The 14,248-nt window shown below is 39.1% G+C and overlaps 6 protein-coding genes across 9 annotated transcripts; 3 read left to right on the forward strand and 3 right to left on the reverse strand.

Moving 5' to 3' along the window:
* Positions 1-432: 432 nt before the first annotated feature.
* On the forward strand, positions 433-1,805 carry LOC111831461. The gene is made up of 2 exons (XM_023785602.1): positions 433-1,461; positions 1,546-1,805. Exons 1-2 carry the CDS (start codon positions 433-435, stop codon positions 1,678-1,680), a joined length of 1,164 nt encoding a protein of 387 aa, XP_023641370.1. The 3' UTR covers positions 1,681-1,805.
* Positions 1,806-2,181: 376 nt separating this feature from the next.
* Positions 2,182-2,929, forward strand: LOC111831462. The gene is made up of 2 exons (XM_023785604.1): positions 2,182-2,562; positions 2,645-2,929. The coding sequence occupies exons 1-2, from the start codon at positions 2,182-2,184 to the stop codon at positions 2,720-2,722; spliced, it is 459 nt and encodes a 152-aa protein (XP_023641372.1). The 3' UTR covers positions 2,723-2,929.
* Positions 2,930-3,016: 87 nt separating this feature from the next.
* Positions 3,017-3,870, reverse strand: LOC111831667 (uncharacterized protein At4g04775-like). The gene is made up of 2 exons (XM_023786749.1): positions 3,469-3,870; positions 3,017-3,381 (listed from the first exon to the last, which is right to left on the reverse strand). The coding sequence occupies exons 1-2, from the start codon at positions 3,646-3,648 to the stop codon at positions 3,121-3,123; spliced, it is 441 nt and encodes a 146-aa protein (XP_023642517.1). The 5' UTR covers positions 3,649-3,870; the 3' UTR covers positions 3,017-3,120.
* A 223-nt stretch (positions 3,871-4,093) lies between these two features.
* On the reverse strand, positions 4,094-8,245 carry LOC17892531 (serine/arginine repetitive matrix protein 2). 4 transcript variants are annotated; one of them, XM_023785358.1, is made up of 9 exons: positions 8,153-8,245; positions 7,475-8,032; positions 6,936-7,373; positions 6,298-6,820; positions 4,955-6,216; positions 4,773-4,837; positions 4,590-4,670; positions 4,444-4,502; positions 4,094-4,368 (listed from the first exon to the last, which is right to left on the reverse strand). In XM_023785358.1, exons 2-8 carry the CDS (start codon positions 7,995-7,997, stop codon positions 4,470-4,472), a joined length of 2,925 nt encoding a protein of 974 aa, XP_023641126.1. In that variant the 5' UTR covers positions 7,998-8,032; positions 8,153-8,245; the 3' UTR covers positions 4,094-4,368; positions 4,444-4,469. The 4 variants fall into 4 exon arrangements, with proteins under 4 accessions (XP_023641126.1, XP_023641125.1, XP_023641123.1 ...); XM_023785357.1 differs by having other exon boundaries at positions 6,298-6,808; positions 7,475-8,245; XM_023785355.1 differs by having other exon boundaries at positions 7,475-8,245.
* A 120-nt stretch (positions 8,246-8,365) lies between these two features.
* On the reverse strand, positions 8,366-11,874 carry LOC17893085. The gene is made up of 12 exons (XM_006297699.2): positions 11,743-11,874; positions 11,560-11,668; positions 11,409-11,472; positions 11,184-11,285; positions 11,014-11,078; positions 10,836-10,916; positions 10,305-10,384; positions 10,014-10,230; positions 9,842-9,897; positions 9,213-9,341; positions 8,916-9,099; positions 8,366-8,641 (listed from the first exon to the last, which is right to left on the reverse strand). The coding sequence occupies exons 1-12, from the start codon at positions 11,790-11,792 to the stop codon at positions 8,516-8,518; spliced, it is 1,263 nt and encodes a 420-aa protein (XP_006297761.1). The 5' UTR covers positions 11,793-11,874; the 3' UTR covers positions 8,366-8,515.
* Positions 11,875-12,588: 714 nt separating this feature from the next.
* On the forward strand, positions 12,589-13,875 carry LOC17893304 (paired amphipathic helix protein Sin3-like 4). The gene is made up of 2 exons (XM_023785608.1): positions 12,589-13,321; positions 13,385-13,875. The coding sequence occupies exons 1-2, from the start codon at positions 12,589-12,591 to the stop codon at positions 13,873-13,875; spliced, it is 1,224 nt and encodes a 407-aa protein (XP_023641376.1).
* The last annotated feature ends 373 nt before the right edge of the window (positions 13,876-14,248 follow it).

Raw genomic sequence — 14,248 nt, forward strand, 5'->3', positions numbered from 1 at the left:
TCACATCGTATCAGAACAACACAAAACTTCACTCTCGTCTTTAGTCTCCCCGAATTGATAGTTCTATTGCTAGTTCCACCCGTATCAAAAGTTCTATCTCTATTTCCACCCCGATATCATAGTTCTCATCCAATTTTCCAAATGTGTGGGTTTAATCGGTTAAAAATTGGGTTACTGTTTTGATTAACCGAAGAACGAATCCAGTGACCGGATTAAACCTAATTCGACCCGATTAAAAAACTTAACCAACCCGATTACAAAATTAAACAAACAAACCCAAAAATCAAAAAACCCCAAATCGATTTTTCCCCTTTCTCTCTCGAGAAACCCTAGTCGAACCCTAGAATCTGAAATCGAATCGATTCAATCGATTTCTTCTTCTCAATCGAGTTTTTCTTCTTAATCGAGTTGTTCTCTCTCGTGGCGCATGCGATGGCGTTAGCTATTCCCGAAGGCGACATCCCTCCTGTTGAAGAATACGATCCTGAAGCAGAGGATCGAGATGAATCGTTCGTGGAGAAGCTTGCCCAAGATTTCACTGAAGCTGAAGAGCCAATCCTTCACGATGTTTACCTAGATAGCGACGACGAAGCTGGAGAACATCGTGGTGGTGGAGACAGAGGGACGCACATCAACCGTGGAGATGGGACGATGTACGTAGGGCAAAAGTTCTTCAATGGGATCGCGTTCAAGGAATGTGTCACTGATTATGCATTGCTAACAGGCTACAATTTGAAACAATACAGGTACGATAGGGATAGACTCGGGTTTAGGTGTGTAGGTGCTAAGGGTAAATGCGAGTGGAAAGTGTATTGTGCATCTTTGCAAAATGAGTCAATGTGGAAGGTTACACGATACAACAATAAGCATATTTGTGTTGCTAATGGAGAATGTGAGATGTTTAAGGTGCCAGTTATAGCAAGGCTGTTTCTTGACAAGATTAGAGAAGATCCTAAGTATTACATGCCTCAGAAGATGGAACAGATTATAATGGAGAAGTGGAAGATTTCGGCTACTAGACCTCAGTGTCAAGTTGCTCGGAGAAAGGCCTTGGCTTGGATTGAGCTGGAGTATGATAGTCAGTTTGCACGTCTAAGGGATTATGCAGCTGAGATATTGGAAGCAAATCAAGGGTCTATTGTGGAGGTTGACACGATTAGGAATGAAGCTGGCCAGGACATTTTTAACCGCTTCTATGTGTGCTTTGATGTGTTAAGGAGAACTTGGAAAGAGAGTTGTAGGCCACTAATTGGAGTGGATGGTTGTTTCTTGAAATCAAAGATCAAGGGTCAGTTATTGGTGGCATTAGGAAGGGATGCAGACAATGCTATTTATCCAATAGCATGGAGTGTTGTTCAGGTTGAAAACACTGACAATTGGCAATGGTTTGTCAAGAGACTGAAGATTGATCTTGACTTAGGAGATGGGGATGGTTTCATCATGGTTTCTGACCGTCAAAAGGTATCTTCTCAACTGTTTTCTTCTTGCTGTTGAATCGTTTTGAAGCATCTGTGGAGTGGATTAATTTGGTATTGTATGTTTCAGGGGTTGATTAAGGCTGTGGAGTTAGAGTTACCAAATATTGAGCATCGTAAATGTGTCAGGCACATTTATGGAAATTTAAAGAAGAATCACCCCAATAAAAAACAGATGAAGAAGCTCTTATGGGACTCGGCATAGAGTTACAACACTAGACAATATGAGGAGAGATTGGAGAGGATTCATGCTTATGATTCAAAGGTGCATGAGGATGTCCTGAAGACAAAACCCAAGACATGGTGCAGGGCATTTCACAAGGTTGGTAATTACTGTGAGGATGTGGAAAACAATTCCACAGAATTTTTCAACAACACAATAAACAAGGCAAGAGAGAAGCCTTTTGTGGCAATGTTAGAGATGGTAAGTAGGCTTGCAATGGTTAGAATTGCCAAGAGGTCAGCCATTTCTCATGATCACAAAGGTTAGTTCTTCTTAATCACTTAACTTTTGTATGTATTTAACTGTCGTGTATAATTTCTAATGATGTGTTTCATTTATGTTTCAGGCCTTTGTACACCTTATGTGACTAAGTTTCTGGCTAATGAGCATAAGAAAGCTTCTGAGTGCATTGTGAGCAGCAGCACAAACGGCATGTATGAAGTTCACTTAGATTATGATAAGCATAGAGTTTGTTTGAGGAGTATGACTTGCACATGTAGGAAGTTTCAGATATGTGGAATCCCTTGTGAACATGCTTATGGAGTTATATTGAAGAAGACTCTACAGGCTGAAGACTACGTTTGTCAATGGTTCCGAACCTCTAAATGGCAGCTCAACTACAGAGAAGGGTTGATTCCTCAACGAGGTCCACGGTTCTGGCCTTCAACTCAAACTGACATGGTGTATGCTCCTCCAAGTGATGACAGTAAGATGACCAACGCAGACAAGAAGAGAAAGAAAGGAGTCAATGAGTCTCCAACCAAGAAGCAACCAAAACAAAAGAAGAGAATCATGCATTGTGGGATTTGTGGTGCAGCAGACCACAATTCCAGGTTTCACATGAAGAAGAACAATGCAACACAGGTTATGATTCTACTTTTCTCTGATTTTTTCAGTTTTTCAATGTTTCTGAGTTTTGCTTTTTCCATGTGGTCTGTTTGTGTAGGGAACTCAAGGTGAAGTGTCTACACAAGGTGAAGTGTCTACACAACCTTCTCAGCCTTGTTTGACCCAAGAGAACTGATGTGGGACTTAAATAGCAAGAGGAGTGGTGTTGAGATGAAGGAGAAGCACAATGAAGACTTGTCTGTTTTTTTTTGTATGGTCTTATTGTGTATTTAAACCTGTTTAGGATGGTCTTATGGTTTTGTAAAACTTAACTAATGTTCTCTTTTGAAACCTTGATGTATGGTTTTAGCAAACTTAACTAATGATGTTCTGTTTTACAATCGATTTAGAGTGTCTTTGAAGAAGCAGCAAACACAGAACATTACCAACCAACAAAGACAATCATAATCCATTACAAATAAACACCAATTACCAAGCATTACCAAAGAAAATCCATTACAAAACAAACAAGCATTACCAAAGAAAATCCATTACAAAACAAACAAGCATTACCAACCTAAAAACACGATCATCTCATCCAACTAGCTTAACTATGCCAATCATGATCATACAACCTAAGACAATCCCAATTAGCATCTTATTCATCCTTGCTTGCATTAGCGATTTCACATCTTCAACCTTCTCACATAACTCTTTCTCAACTTCCATAACCATCTTTTTCTCAAGCTCCACCATCACATTCTTCTCAACCATACCAATATGCTGCTTCATCTTCTCAACCTCATCCAAGAGTGCCTCATCCACCCACTTGAAGACATGATTATCATTCTCAAGCTATTTCAAAAATTAGAACCGTAATGAGAACCAAAATTAGCATATCAAGCAACCCAATCCAAAAGCAAGGAAAAGAACTCGCATTACCTTCTTCGCATAGGCATATCCACAACGAACATATCTTCGACAAGGATTTGCATCCGAGTGAGAGTTTTTGGCCACAATATCTTCTCCACACCAACATCTCTTGGGCACGCCAAACACATAAGTCCTTCCTCTACCTCGCACATGAGATGAAGAATTCGAAGCTCCTGAGACATTACTCATGATTCTCAGAGTTCAATTTGGGGATTTTCGATTTTGGAGATTTCGATTTTTAGGGTTCTTGAGTTTCAAAATTGGGGATTTTAGAACGTTAAACGACTATCTGTTATAATCTGGATAGCTGGATTCGGGTCGGGCATGATTTTTAATCGGGTTTTAAATTGGTTTCAAACCGTGTTTCTATGGTTATCTATCGGGTTTGGTTCGAAAACCATGTAAACCCACGCGATTGGGGAAATAGAGATAGAACTTTTGATACGGGTGGAACTAGCAATAGAACTATCAATTCGGGGAGACTAAAGACGAGAGTGAAGTTTTGTGTTGTTCTGATACGATGTGATAGTTATCGGGGGGAAATAGGACGTCGATCCGATTATTTCATTAGTGGGTGTAGAGGAAAAAGATAGACATTTCGCCAGCCAAAGTAGACTTGGACATGTTTAGGTCAAAGTAATAAATATTTTGATCTTCCATAAGCATTAAACAGCAAGCTCCAGCATTAGATGCGATAGACCGTGGCAGAAAATGCCAAAGTATTACAACAAAGAGTTGCTGACGACAAACCAAGAACACATTTAAGGAGATCGAAATATCGAAATGAAAGAAAAACCCGCACAAACTCTCCAGATTTGAAACGTTAAGTTGTGGAGTCGAGTTGGTTCTTGGTACTCTTCTGGGAGGATTCATTGGAATGGAGTTCACGGGCTTGCTGCAACATCGAACCTGCAGGGTAGTTGAAGTGAAAAACGCGAATGAAGACATTGTACAGATGTAAATCAGTAAGCATGTTCAAATTACCTTTTACGTAAAGAGGCCAGATCGTCCTATGACTTGAGAATTATCCTTTTCTCCTCAATCTGATTTTCAAGTTCAAACATGTGAACAGGGGTGAGTATATATATGTTTGTTCACACAAACTTCTTCTCGTAGAAATACAATCTCACCTTAATCTTCTCATCATCATTTGCATCCCATGTTTCCACTGAGCTGCTAACTGGTGGATTCTCTTTTGACTTCTCCACATCCTAACATAAGAATCACAGTACTCTCAAAACAAAGCTTTGCTATTCCAGTGTTAATACATTTACTGAGGAATTACAAGGCAATAGTCTATTCAATCCTATAACCTGTGATGACATCGAATCCAGTGGCGATAAAATACCTTCAATGTTCCTTTCCAGCGGACTAGAATCTGTCGAGTTCATTAAAGAAAATTCATATTACAAAGATGAATTCAATATGGATACAATGCTTCACCATTAAAATACACTGATTTGGTTTTATGAAAAAATTATATGATAAAACATACCTGAATTAGCATCTCCATCGTCAACTTTCTCATAATCTGAGTGAGGTTTCTCTTTCACAGATTTTGATCCAGAGTGTCTTTTCTTGATCTTATGATCTTCTGAACTAACAGGAGATAATGACCTATCTTCCCGTCTTTTGTCGCCTCTAGGAGATGATGACCGCAATCTCTCATGACGTTTTGACCTTTTTCCTCTTGAACTGTTCTTTTTCTCTATCGATCTTGACCTCGAGTGCCGCTTATGTCTTGATTTTCTTTCATCCGAATATCCAGGGGATGACCTGATATCTCTCCCTTGCTTACCCTCAGATGATGGTGACCTTGACCGTCTTCCACTACGATGCTTGGACTTTTTGTCCCTGCTTCGAGTCTCCTTATTATAACTACGCTTACCTTCCACTGATTTTGACCTGGACCTCCTTCGACGTGATCCTGTGTTTCTGTCTTCATCCAGCTTATCTTTCCCAAAAGACCTGTTTTTCGTTTCCAATGATCTAGACCTTGACCTTCCCCTCCTCTCTTTCATATCATAGTCCTCATCCAATGATTTTGACCTGCGCCTACTGTGACGGGAATTCAGATTATCGTCTTGAGCAACATCAACATTCTCATGAGAACCATTGTCGTTTTCCAATGATTTGGACCTAGTCCTCCCCCTGTGTTTCCGTTTAGTTTCATCAGAATTTCGAGATGTGTCTTTGGTTTTACTCCTACCTTCACGAGATCTTGACCTCGAACGCTTTTTTTGATGTTTTAATTCCTCATCTCTAGCTTCATCCTTCATATCTGCAGAATCTTCCACTGATCTAGATCTTGAACGTGATCTACGTTTGATTTTGTTTTCTTCACCATCTCTTGGGGTTGACTTAACTTCCTTATATCGCCTCGGTGATCGTGAACCAGCACGAGATGATTTCTTATCTCCACGTGAGGAGCTATCACGTCGGTGTCTTGACAGCTCTGAATCTTCTTTTCCAGATTTTCTCTTTTTGGGACTTACACTCCTACTTCTCCTTAAACTGGAAGAATGGTGTTCATCTGATCTACCGTATCTCCTACTTTCAGAAATATCCCTAGAATCTCTATATGACCGCCTTCTCCCCTCATAAGTTGATCGGCGGTGGTATCTTAATGGTGATCTCGATCTCTGACTTCTTGGGCGACGAAACGGTGGTGAATAGGACGGAGATCTCCGTCTTCGCCTGTAACTAATTGGTGATTTTGACTTTGATCTCGACCTTGCAGGAGAGTTAGATGGTGACCTGCACAAGAGAGGTGACTATCAGTTCAGATTGTAAAAAATGACAAAGTTAGCAAGCCATAAATTTGTATTGGAAGCCCACCTAGACTTCTGATCAGCTTCTTTTTCATCATTTCCAACTCCATCAGGTCGCAGTTTCCTACTTATCTCTGCGGCTCTGGCTGCTGCAAGCTCGGTGGCAGACTTCATGGTGGCAGCTCTATTTGCTGCCTGCTGAGTAGCCACGGCTTGTTGCATTAGTATAGCCTGTTGGAATTGCATCTGCTGCATAGCGACGGCCTGTTGCATCATCATTGGTAGTGAGGACGAAGAACTATTTGAAGATGGTTTCTGAGGAAGTGATTTTGCAATCTCAACATTCAATGGTCTACCAAAGACTTCTGTATTGTTTAATGCCAAAGCAGCGGTTGCTTCTTCGGAATTTGAGTATTCTATGTAGGCAAGTTGCTTTGAGTCAGTTATACTACAGTCAACTACTGTGCCACAGAAGCTAAATAGCTGCCTAAGTTGTTCAGTTGTAAGCGATGGACTTAGGTTGCTAACTTGGAGAAATTTCTTCAACGAGTCCCCCTTCTCTCCTTTTTCTGGGGAACCTAAATCAGAAGCTACTTCAACTCATGAGTATCACAAAGGAAAAGAAACCTAGATAAAACTCTAATGGAAATTAAACTTGAGACCCAAAGATAAATATCAAGAGACTAGCAACGAAAGGCACAATACCTAAAGATCCCTTGTTTGATTGAGCATGTGCTTGCATCTGAGAAGCATGAGCTTGAAGGGCTTGTGCGGCAACAATAGCCTGTGCAGCAGCCATTGCTGCAGCAGAAGGAGCCATAGGCACCTGACTTAGGTTACCCATACTTGTCGTTGCAGCTATAGCAGTCATCAGCAAATTCTGAGGAGGGTGGTTTAACTTGCACATAGTGTTTACACATCTACCATTAAGGTATTCCCGACAGACTTCCCCAAGCGAAGCTCCAACTCCAGGCAAAATAGCACCACCAGAAGGACCAGAGGAAATGCCTGGAACCATTCCCAACAACCCCGGGAATGCACCCGAAACAGAACCTGTGTAATTGGGCATGTTTGGCATGGTTTGATTTATAAGATTCGAGTATGAAGCTGGAGCAGAACCCATCAGTCCAGTCGAAGAAGACCCTATTACACAGTTTCATAAAGACAAACAAAGTTTATAAATCCATAGGAGAAACATGAATGGAAACAATAAGATTCTTGAAAATGAGATCAGATTGATATACCTTGGCTAAAGAAGACAGGAAAGGGACTTCCCATGATGGCACTCCCATTGCATTCAATGTTAACCATATAGTTTCCTCTCTTAGGCACAACATAAGTAACAGCATAACTCCCATCTCCAACATCTTTAACCACTCCTTGTTGATCAGTACCACCAACACCTACACCAGGAAACACTTTAACTCTAATCAAAGCTCCACCACTAGGAACCTTTCTTCCATCTGAATCCTTCGTTACAACAACAAAGGTAGACGGCACACAAGCCGTTCCACCACCAATCCCAGCACCAGAAGCCGTGGACTTGCTAGGATCCACGGGACCAATTGGTTTCCTTGACAAGTAATCAGATTCGTCATCTGAATCACTATCAGATTCCTCCTCCTGTGGTACCACCGTAGACGGTGCAACAGCTTCAATCAAATGTGTAGTTTGGTCTGCACCTTTGAATGTAGCTTCAAAAGCTGCTTTTGCTGCTGCGTCTTTCTCTCCTTCGTCCTTGATTTTTGCATCTTCCGCATGTTTCATCCAAAAGGTCTTACCAGCTGCGGCAGAACCTCGATCTGAAGCCATCAAAACCAAAAAGTACCAATTTTTTTTTTTATCTTCTTCAATCTCAGATGAAAGCTAAATCCCTAATTCGAATTACAATCAATAAGGAGCAGAGCCTAAGATTCCATTACCGAATAATTAGAAAGAGCAAAATGGTGAAATCGAAGCTAGAATTTGCAGTTTTAGGGTTTCTAAGAAATCAAGACGAAGAAGAAGAAGAAGAAGAAGAAGAAGAAAAAGGTCGAATCATTTTTATCTAAACTTAAATTAACTTACTTTGCTATATTTGCAATTGTGGTCCTTATAAATGACAAACTAACATATTTGACCGCATACTTTCAAAATTACACCTAAATCGATATTTTTCAGAATAGCTAGAGTATGATAAATGGGAGGTTTTTGCGTGTAACTCAGTATTATTACAACTCCAGAATATATTACAACAAAAGAGTTGCAGATAACAAGACAACAATAAGGTGGTTCTTGGTACACTCTCACTTTTGGGAGGAATCATTGGACTGAAGTTCTTCACGGGTTTGATGCACTAGTATCTTCTCAATAGCATCAATGAAGCCTGATAAGTTTTGCCGGGTCTGTAAATCCAAGGAATTCGCTAGTTCCTGACGAGTAGAGCAAACGACAAATCGTTAAGCTTACCAAAACCAAAAGCACTTACATCTACAATGTTGCAAACTGTATTTGGTCTTAGGCCAATGGCTTGCTTAATCATGTTTTTATCATTCGATTTTGAGAGATTAAACAAGACTGACAACAATGACCAGGAGAAGGAACTAACACCCAAATTCTGTTTTCACCAACAGATAAAACCTTTGTTTATGATGGAATTGTAATATCGAGAAAAAGTGTTTTGAGTTTGGAAAAACATGGTCTTACCTCAACTTTGCAGATAAGGCTCAGAGATATTCCCTTTGACTGATTGTCCGAGTTCTTGAGAGATGCAAGCTTCAATGGGGAATTCAGCAGTGGCCAACCATCAGAGACCTTTAAAAATGCATCAATACCTCCAGCTATATGAGCCACAATTGTTTCATCTTTGTCGTAGTATTTGAACGTGTGCCTGCCATAGGATCACAGAACGTGCAGTCAATTGGCTTGCTCAGACAACTCAATGATATGAGTTAGATACGAAAGAAAATTTCAGCTCTTAAGCTACTTAAAGGGAAGACTCACCTCATTGTTTTCGAACTCGTCACAATATATTTTCTCAAAGTGGTTGTAATGATTCTATCTTGCACTTTGGCGACAACCCACTGGACTGACGATCTTGTGTCTAGCACTGCAGAGTGTAACCTTACCTGCCTGCAGTTTTAAGATATGTTATGACACAGTCCTTATTAAACAAGATGTAACTTTGGTAATTTAGGCTGATGTGAGTCAGCTTAGACATGAATTCAACTTATTCCAAAATATAAATTAAATGTAGAGGTTGGATGCATATCTTACGGTTTCTTACGTAGCTGTGTTAGCCAGAGGAAAGAATTAACTGAGCAAAAGGGCAATAGAGCCAAAATTCATATACCGAATCACAAAAACCTAGATGATAAGGAACATACATTCCAGGGTTTTCTTGGTGTACTGTTACATGAACTAAGTTTAGGCTGCATATATACATACAACTGGGGACACCCAAGCCAGAGGCTGGGCAACTTTTTGAAAACCAAAACTACAAAATTGAATAACAAAAGGCTATAATCTTATCCTCCCTATTACTTATTTGTCTTATAACTAACTTACTACCATACAGTTTCAGATTGATAAGTAAGTTAAATTTCAGGACATAAAGAAGCTAGAGCACAAACCTGAAAGAATCAGCAGCCTCGATGATGTCTCCTATATATACATCATTTGGAAACATCTGAGGGAGAAAATAGATTTCAATATAATTCACAGGAAGCAACAAACAGATACATTTATCTAAATTCATACAAAACTAAAACATAATAGTCAACAGTGAAAGACAGAGAGTGTTACCTCCAATTTTGTTATCTCTGTAGTTTTATCCTTCAGATATATTAGCAATTCGTGGATCAATTCAGATGGCTTAGTAGTGTGTTCAAATTTGTGCTGTGCAGGCAAGCCGTCTAGTTCGGGAATATATGTTCGCAGTTGGAGCCTAATAAAGTTTCCATCAAATTCGAGCACCTTCAAGCCTGTCAATGCGTCCTCAACTTGTTCTGCCGCATCAAACCTGAAGGTAGAAGAAGTGAAGAACTCTAATGAAGACAGGGTAAGGATGTAGATCTGAAAGCACGTTTTAATTACCTTTTACGTAAAGAATCCAGATCTTCCAGTGACTTAAGAATCATCCTTTTCTCCTCCATCTGATTTTCGAGTTCAAACATCTGAAAAACATTGTGAAAAAGGGTGTATAGAAACTTAAAAAGATATGTGGTAGAGCTCTAAACTTTTTCTATACGAACCAAACATGAAAAAATCCTTGCACAATATAAAGCAATAAGAAGACAGGTAGTGGCAACTGGCAAGCTAAGAAAATAAGTACTGAAAAAACTTCTGGAAATTTTAGAGTGCAAAAGATGTTTTTTCATGTTAAGTTTTAACCATTCAGGGACAGGGAAACTATAATTCAAAGGACAGAATATGATATTTTGTCTTAGATTGCTCGGGGAAGTAGTGTAGTAAACTCTACCACATTAGCTCTAATCGATTAGGCAAAGCAAGAGTTGGAATAATTAGAGACAATATTGTTAAGAGATGAAATTTTGTTGAGATATATACATGTTTCACACACACACAAGCTTCATCTCCTAGAAATAAAACATTAAAATATTGCACCTTAAACTTGTCATCATCATTCACTTCGCATACTTCCATTGAGCTGCAAGATGGTGGACTCTCTTTTGACTTGTTCACATCCTAAGAATCACATAACACTCAAAACTAAGCCTTTTGATTCCAGCTAAAAAACTCTTACTGAGGAATTACAATGAAACGATGTATTCAATCCAGTAACCTGTGACGACATAGAATCCAGAGACAGTAAAAGACCTTCAAGATCCCTTTCCAGCCTACTAGAATCTAACAAATTCATAAGAGAAAACTCATATTATAAAGATATATAGTAGCACATAGGTACCATGCTTCTTCAACCTGAAATAAGTAGAAGAAAACTAAAAATAATACCTTCAGCATGAGACCTAGAAAGACGTTCAATTTCTTCAGAAACTTTGGCACTTTCAGCCTCCACAGAATGAAGCTCCTTTCTCAAGTACTCCAAGTATGCATCTGTGAGATTCATAAACAAATCTTTATACAATTCATCTCATTAATCTTCACTTAGGTTTTAAACAAGAGTTACCAAATACTCAAAAACAACGTTGTAAAAAAGGGTTCAAAGGAATAGCAAACCTGAATCTTCAACATCCAATATATCAACATCGCTATAATCTTCAACAATCTCATTCACCTTCGTCTAAACAAATCCCATAAAAGTGAAATTTAGCCATCTATCGAAACAATTACACCATAAAACCCCAAATCACTTGAATCGCGCAATTACCTCAAACTGAAGAACAAAATCTTGGACCAGATTCTCGGAATCGGAAGTACATGATTCTCCAGGTTCGTATTTGCAGTTCCGGTGAATGGACTCGAGCTCTTTCACGCGGCTGTGAAAAACGAACAAAAGAGATGAACAAGCAAGCACAAAAACCAAGGACTCGAGAGAAACGACTGAGAAAACCTGCGAATCTGTTGCAGATCGAGAGATCCGTCGTGGGTATCTTCTTCCATTGAAGAAAGCTTCGACCTTGATTGTGAATTTTGGCGCTACAACTGTTCGAAGTGAAGGAGAGTGCAGCGGTGAAGTTGAAAGCAGAGAGAGACGATTTCAATTTTCAAATGGGAAAGATGAAAGAGAAACATAACCTTGTGAAATCACCCCTGGACTTATACTTTTATTCGACATTAAACCCCAAAATTATATTCTGAGTCAATCAGACCCAAAATAATTGGAGTTAACTGCAAGTCCGGTTCAATTTTGTGATGACCAATCGATATGCGTTCGGTTCAAGTATTAGACCGGACTCTAAACAATTTTATTTTTGTTAGGGTTGGATTGTTCTTTTCCTTTTTTTTTTTTTTGGTGGAAGTTGGATTGTTCTTTTCCAGTTGAATAGTTTGATTTTATCTTATTTTAAAAAATATTGAATTATTACATGATAATGTTTATTTTAGAAAACAAGTAATCTGCTTGCTCTCAGCTAATATATATCTTTTGAATATTAGTTTTTAACTTAAAACTTTTAATCCTTGCTGCGTACGGAACAAAGAAAAAAAAGGAAATAAAATAGAGAGATTTACTTTTAGGTTTTGTTTAATTTCCTTTTTTTTTTTATGTAATCCAATTTGCTTACTCCTCTTTACTCTAGGACTTGCTTAGACTATATATATACTCCTAACCCTAGGTCGTTTTGTTTATCTCTGCTTTTGCTTTTGAAACCCAAAACTCTTGCTAGTTTCTGATTCTGAAAGCTTAGGTTAAACAGAGAAGAGTTTTCAGAATTCAACGTTTGTTACCCTCGAAGCGATGAAGATGACGGAAGACATCGATGAGCTGCTCAAGATGACCGAGATACTGTCTAATCCATTGGAACAGACAACGATTAGAACCTTGGCTGAACACTTTAGGTTCGGTATAATCGGAAAGACCGAATATGAAAGTGCTTTGTGCAGGCTAAAAGACAGAATTCGTGATCGGAAGACTGGTGAAGAGAAGAAGCCTGAAGAAAACCCTATTCATCATGATCCAAAGGCTAGAGTCGGTCCACGGATTAAGTTTAAACTATGTAGTAACCCTAAAGAAGACGTTACAACTCATCATGGCTTGCGTAAGATTGATGCGGAGAGGGACGTGAAGGAGAATTTGACTGACTTATTGATGGCCATCGAGGAGAGACTGACCACGAAAGAGATGAGACTCTACACTGACTTGTGTAAAAGCTTTGAGTCCCGTGTAATCGATTATGGAGACTTCGTTTCATGTGTTCTGACGTTGATAGGGAAACACAAGAGTCTTTATCAACGCTTCACATGTTTTTCCTACGGTGACAAAGGAAGCAAAGTAGATGAGGTTGGAGAGACCGGACAACACGATGAAGACAGTCTTGTTGGAACATGTCCTGAGTCTAGGGTTGAAGTTGATGAGAAGAAAAACTTGGAGGGCAAGAATAAGAAAAGAGTCTTGTTTCCTCCAAAAGAGTGGAACCTTCCTCTGAAGAAAAGGAAAATGTCTACGAGTGAACAAGCGACAGAAGACTATAGTCTTATCCCCGAGGAAGAACAGTGTCCAGTCTCAGACCCTGTGACGCGTGTAAAAGTGACAGAAAGCTATACTCTTATCCCCGAGGAAGAACAGTCTCCAGTCTCAGACCCTGTACTGAATAACACGTGTGCTGTGGGGGCTGATTTTATTCAGGCAAGTAAGAAGGTATCACGTATCGAACAAGAGATGTATAAATGCGAAGATGAAATGTTCGAGATTGATATGTTGGTGGGATCTCTGACAAGTGCAGTGGACAGTGCGGAGAGAGTTATGAGTGGAGAGATGAATATAAATGATCTTGGAGTGAAGTTTTACAGATGCATTGAAAAAATATATGGTGATAAAGAGGTTAACAGTATAATGATTGAAAAAGTGAAAGATGATCACCAAAGGGCTTTACCTACGGTCTTAGCTCGGTTGAAACAGAAACTGAGTGAAATCACGGATATTCGAGAGAGCAAGAAAGGTGATTGGAAGAAGACTTGGAAAAGGCTTTCTGCAAAGCAAAAGAGATCCAATGCACCGCACAAACATCTGAAGAAGAGAAGATAAACAATAATCTGATTCATGTTTCTAGCTAGGGGTTTTAGTTTAACATAGACTAATTTGTGTTTTTGGTTTTTGGTTTTTGGTTTTTGGTTTTGTGTTTTCGTTTATATAACTGTTGAATGTGGTGTTGACAACAGTCTTTATGTTAAACTTGGGGGATTATAAAGTGACATTGTAATTTGAACTAAATAGAGTGAACAATTTGTTTATCCAACTGTGGAGTGTGCAACAACAGATCTGAAATAGATTTCATAATGTAATCTTTTTTTTTGTGTGTGTGTGTGTGTGTGAGTAATGATTTTGTGTGATATATCACATTAGTTGCAACTTCTAAATGATACCAAAGTTGAATAAAACATATACCACAAAATATTCA

The sequence above is a fragment of the Capsella rubella genome, unplaced genomic scaffold (genome assembly GCF_000375325.1).
Source record: "Capsella rubella cultivar Monte Gargano unplaced genomic scaffold, Caprub1_0 scaffold_3, whole genome shotgun sequence".
NCBI classification, from domain to species: Eukaryota; Viridiplantae; Streptophyta; class Magnoliopsida; order Brassicales; family Brassicaceae; genus Capsella; species Capsella rubella.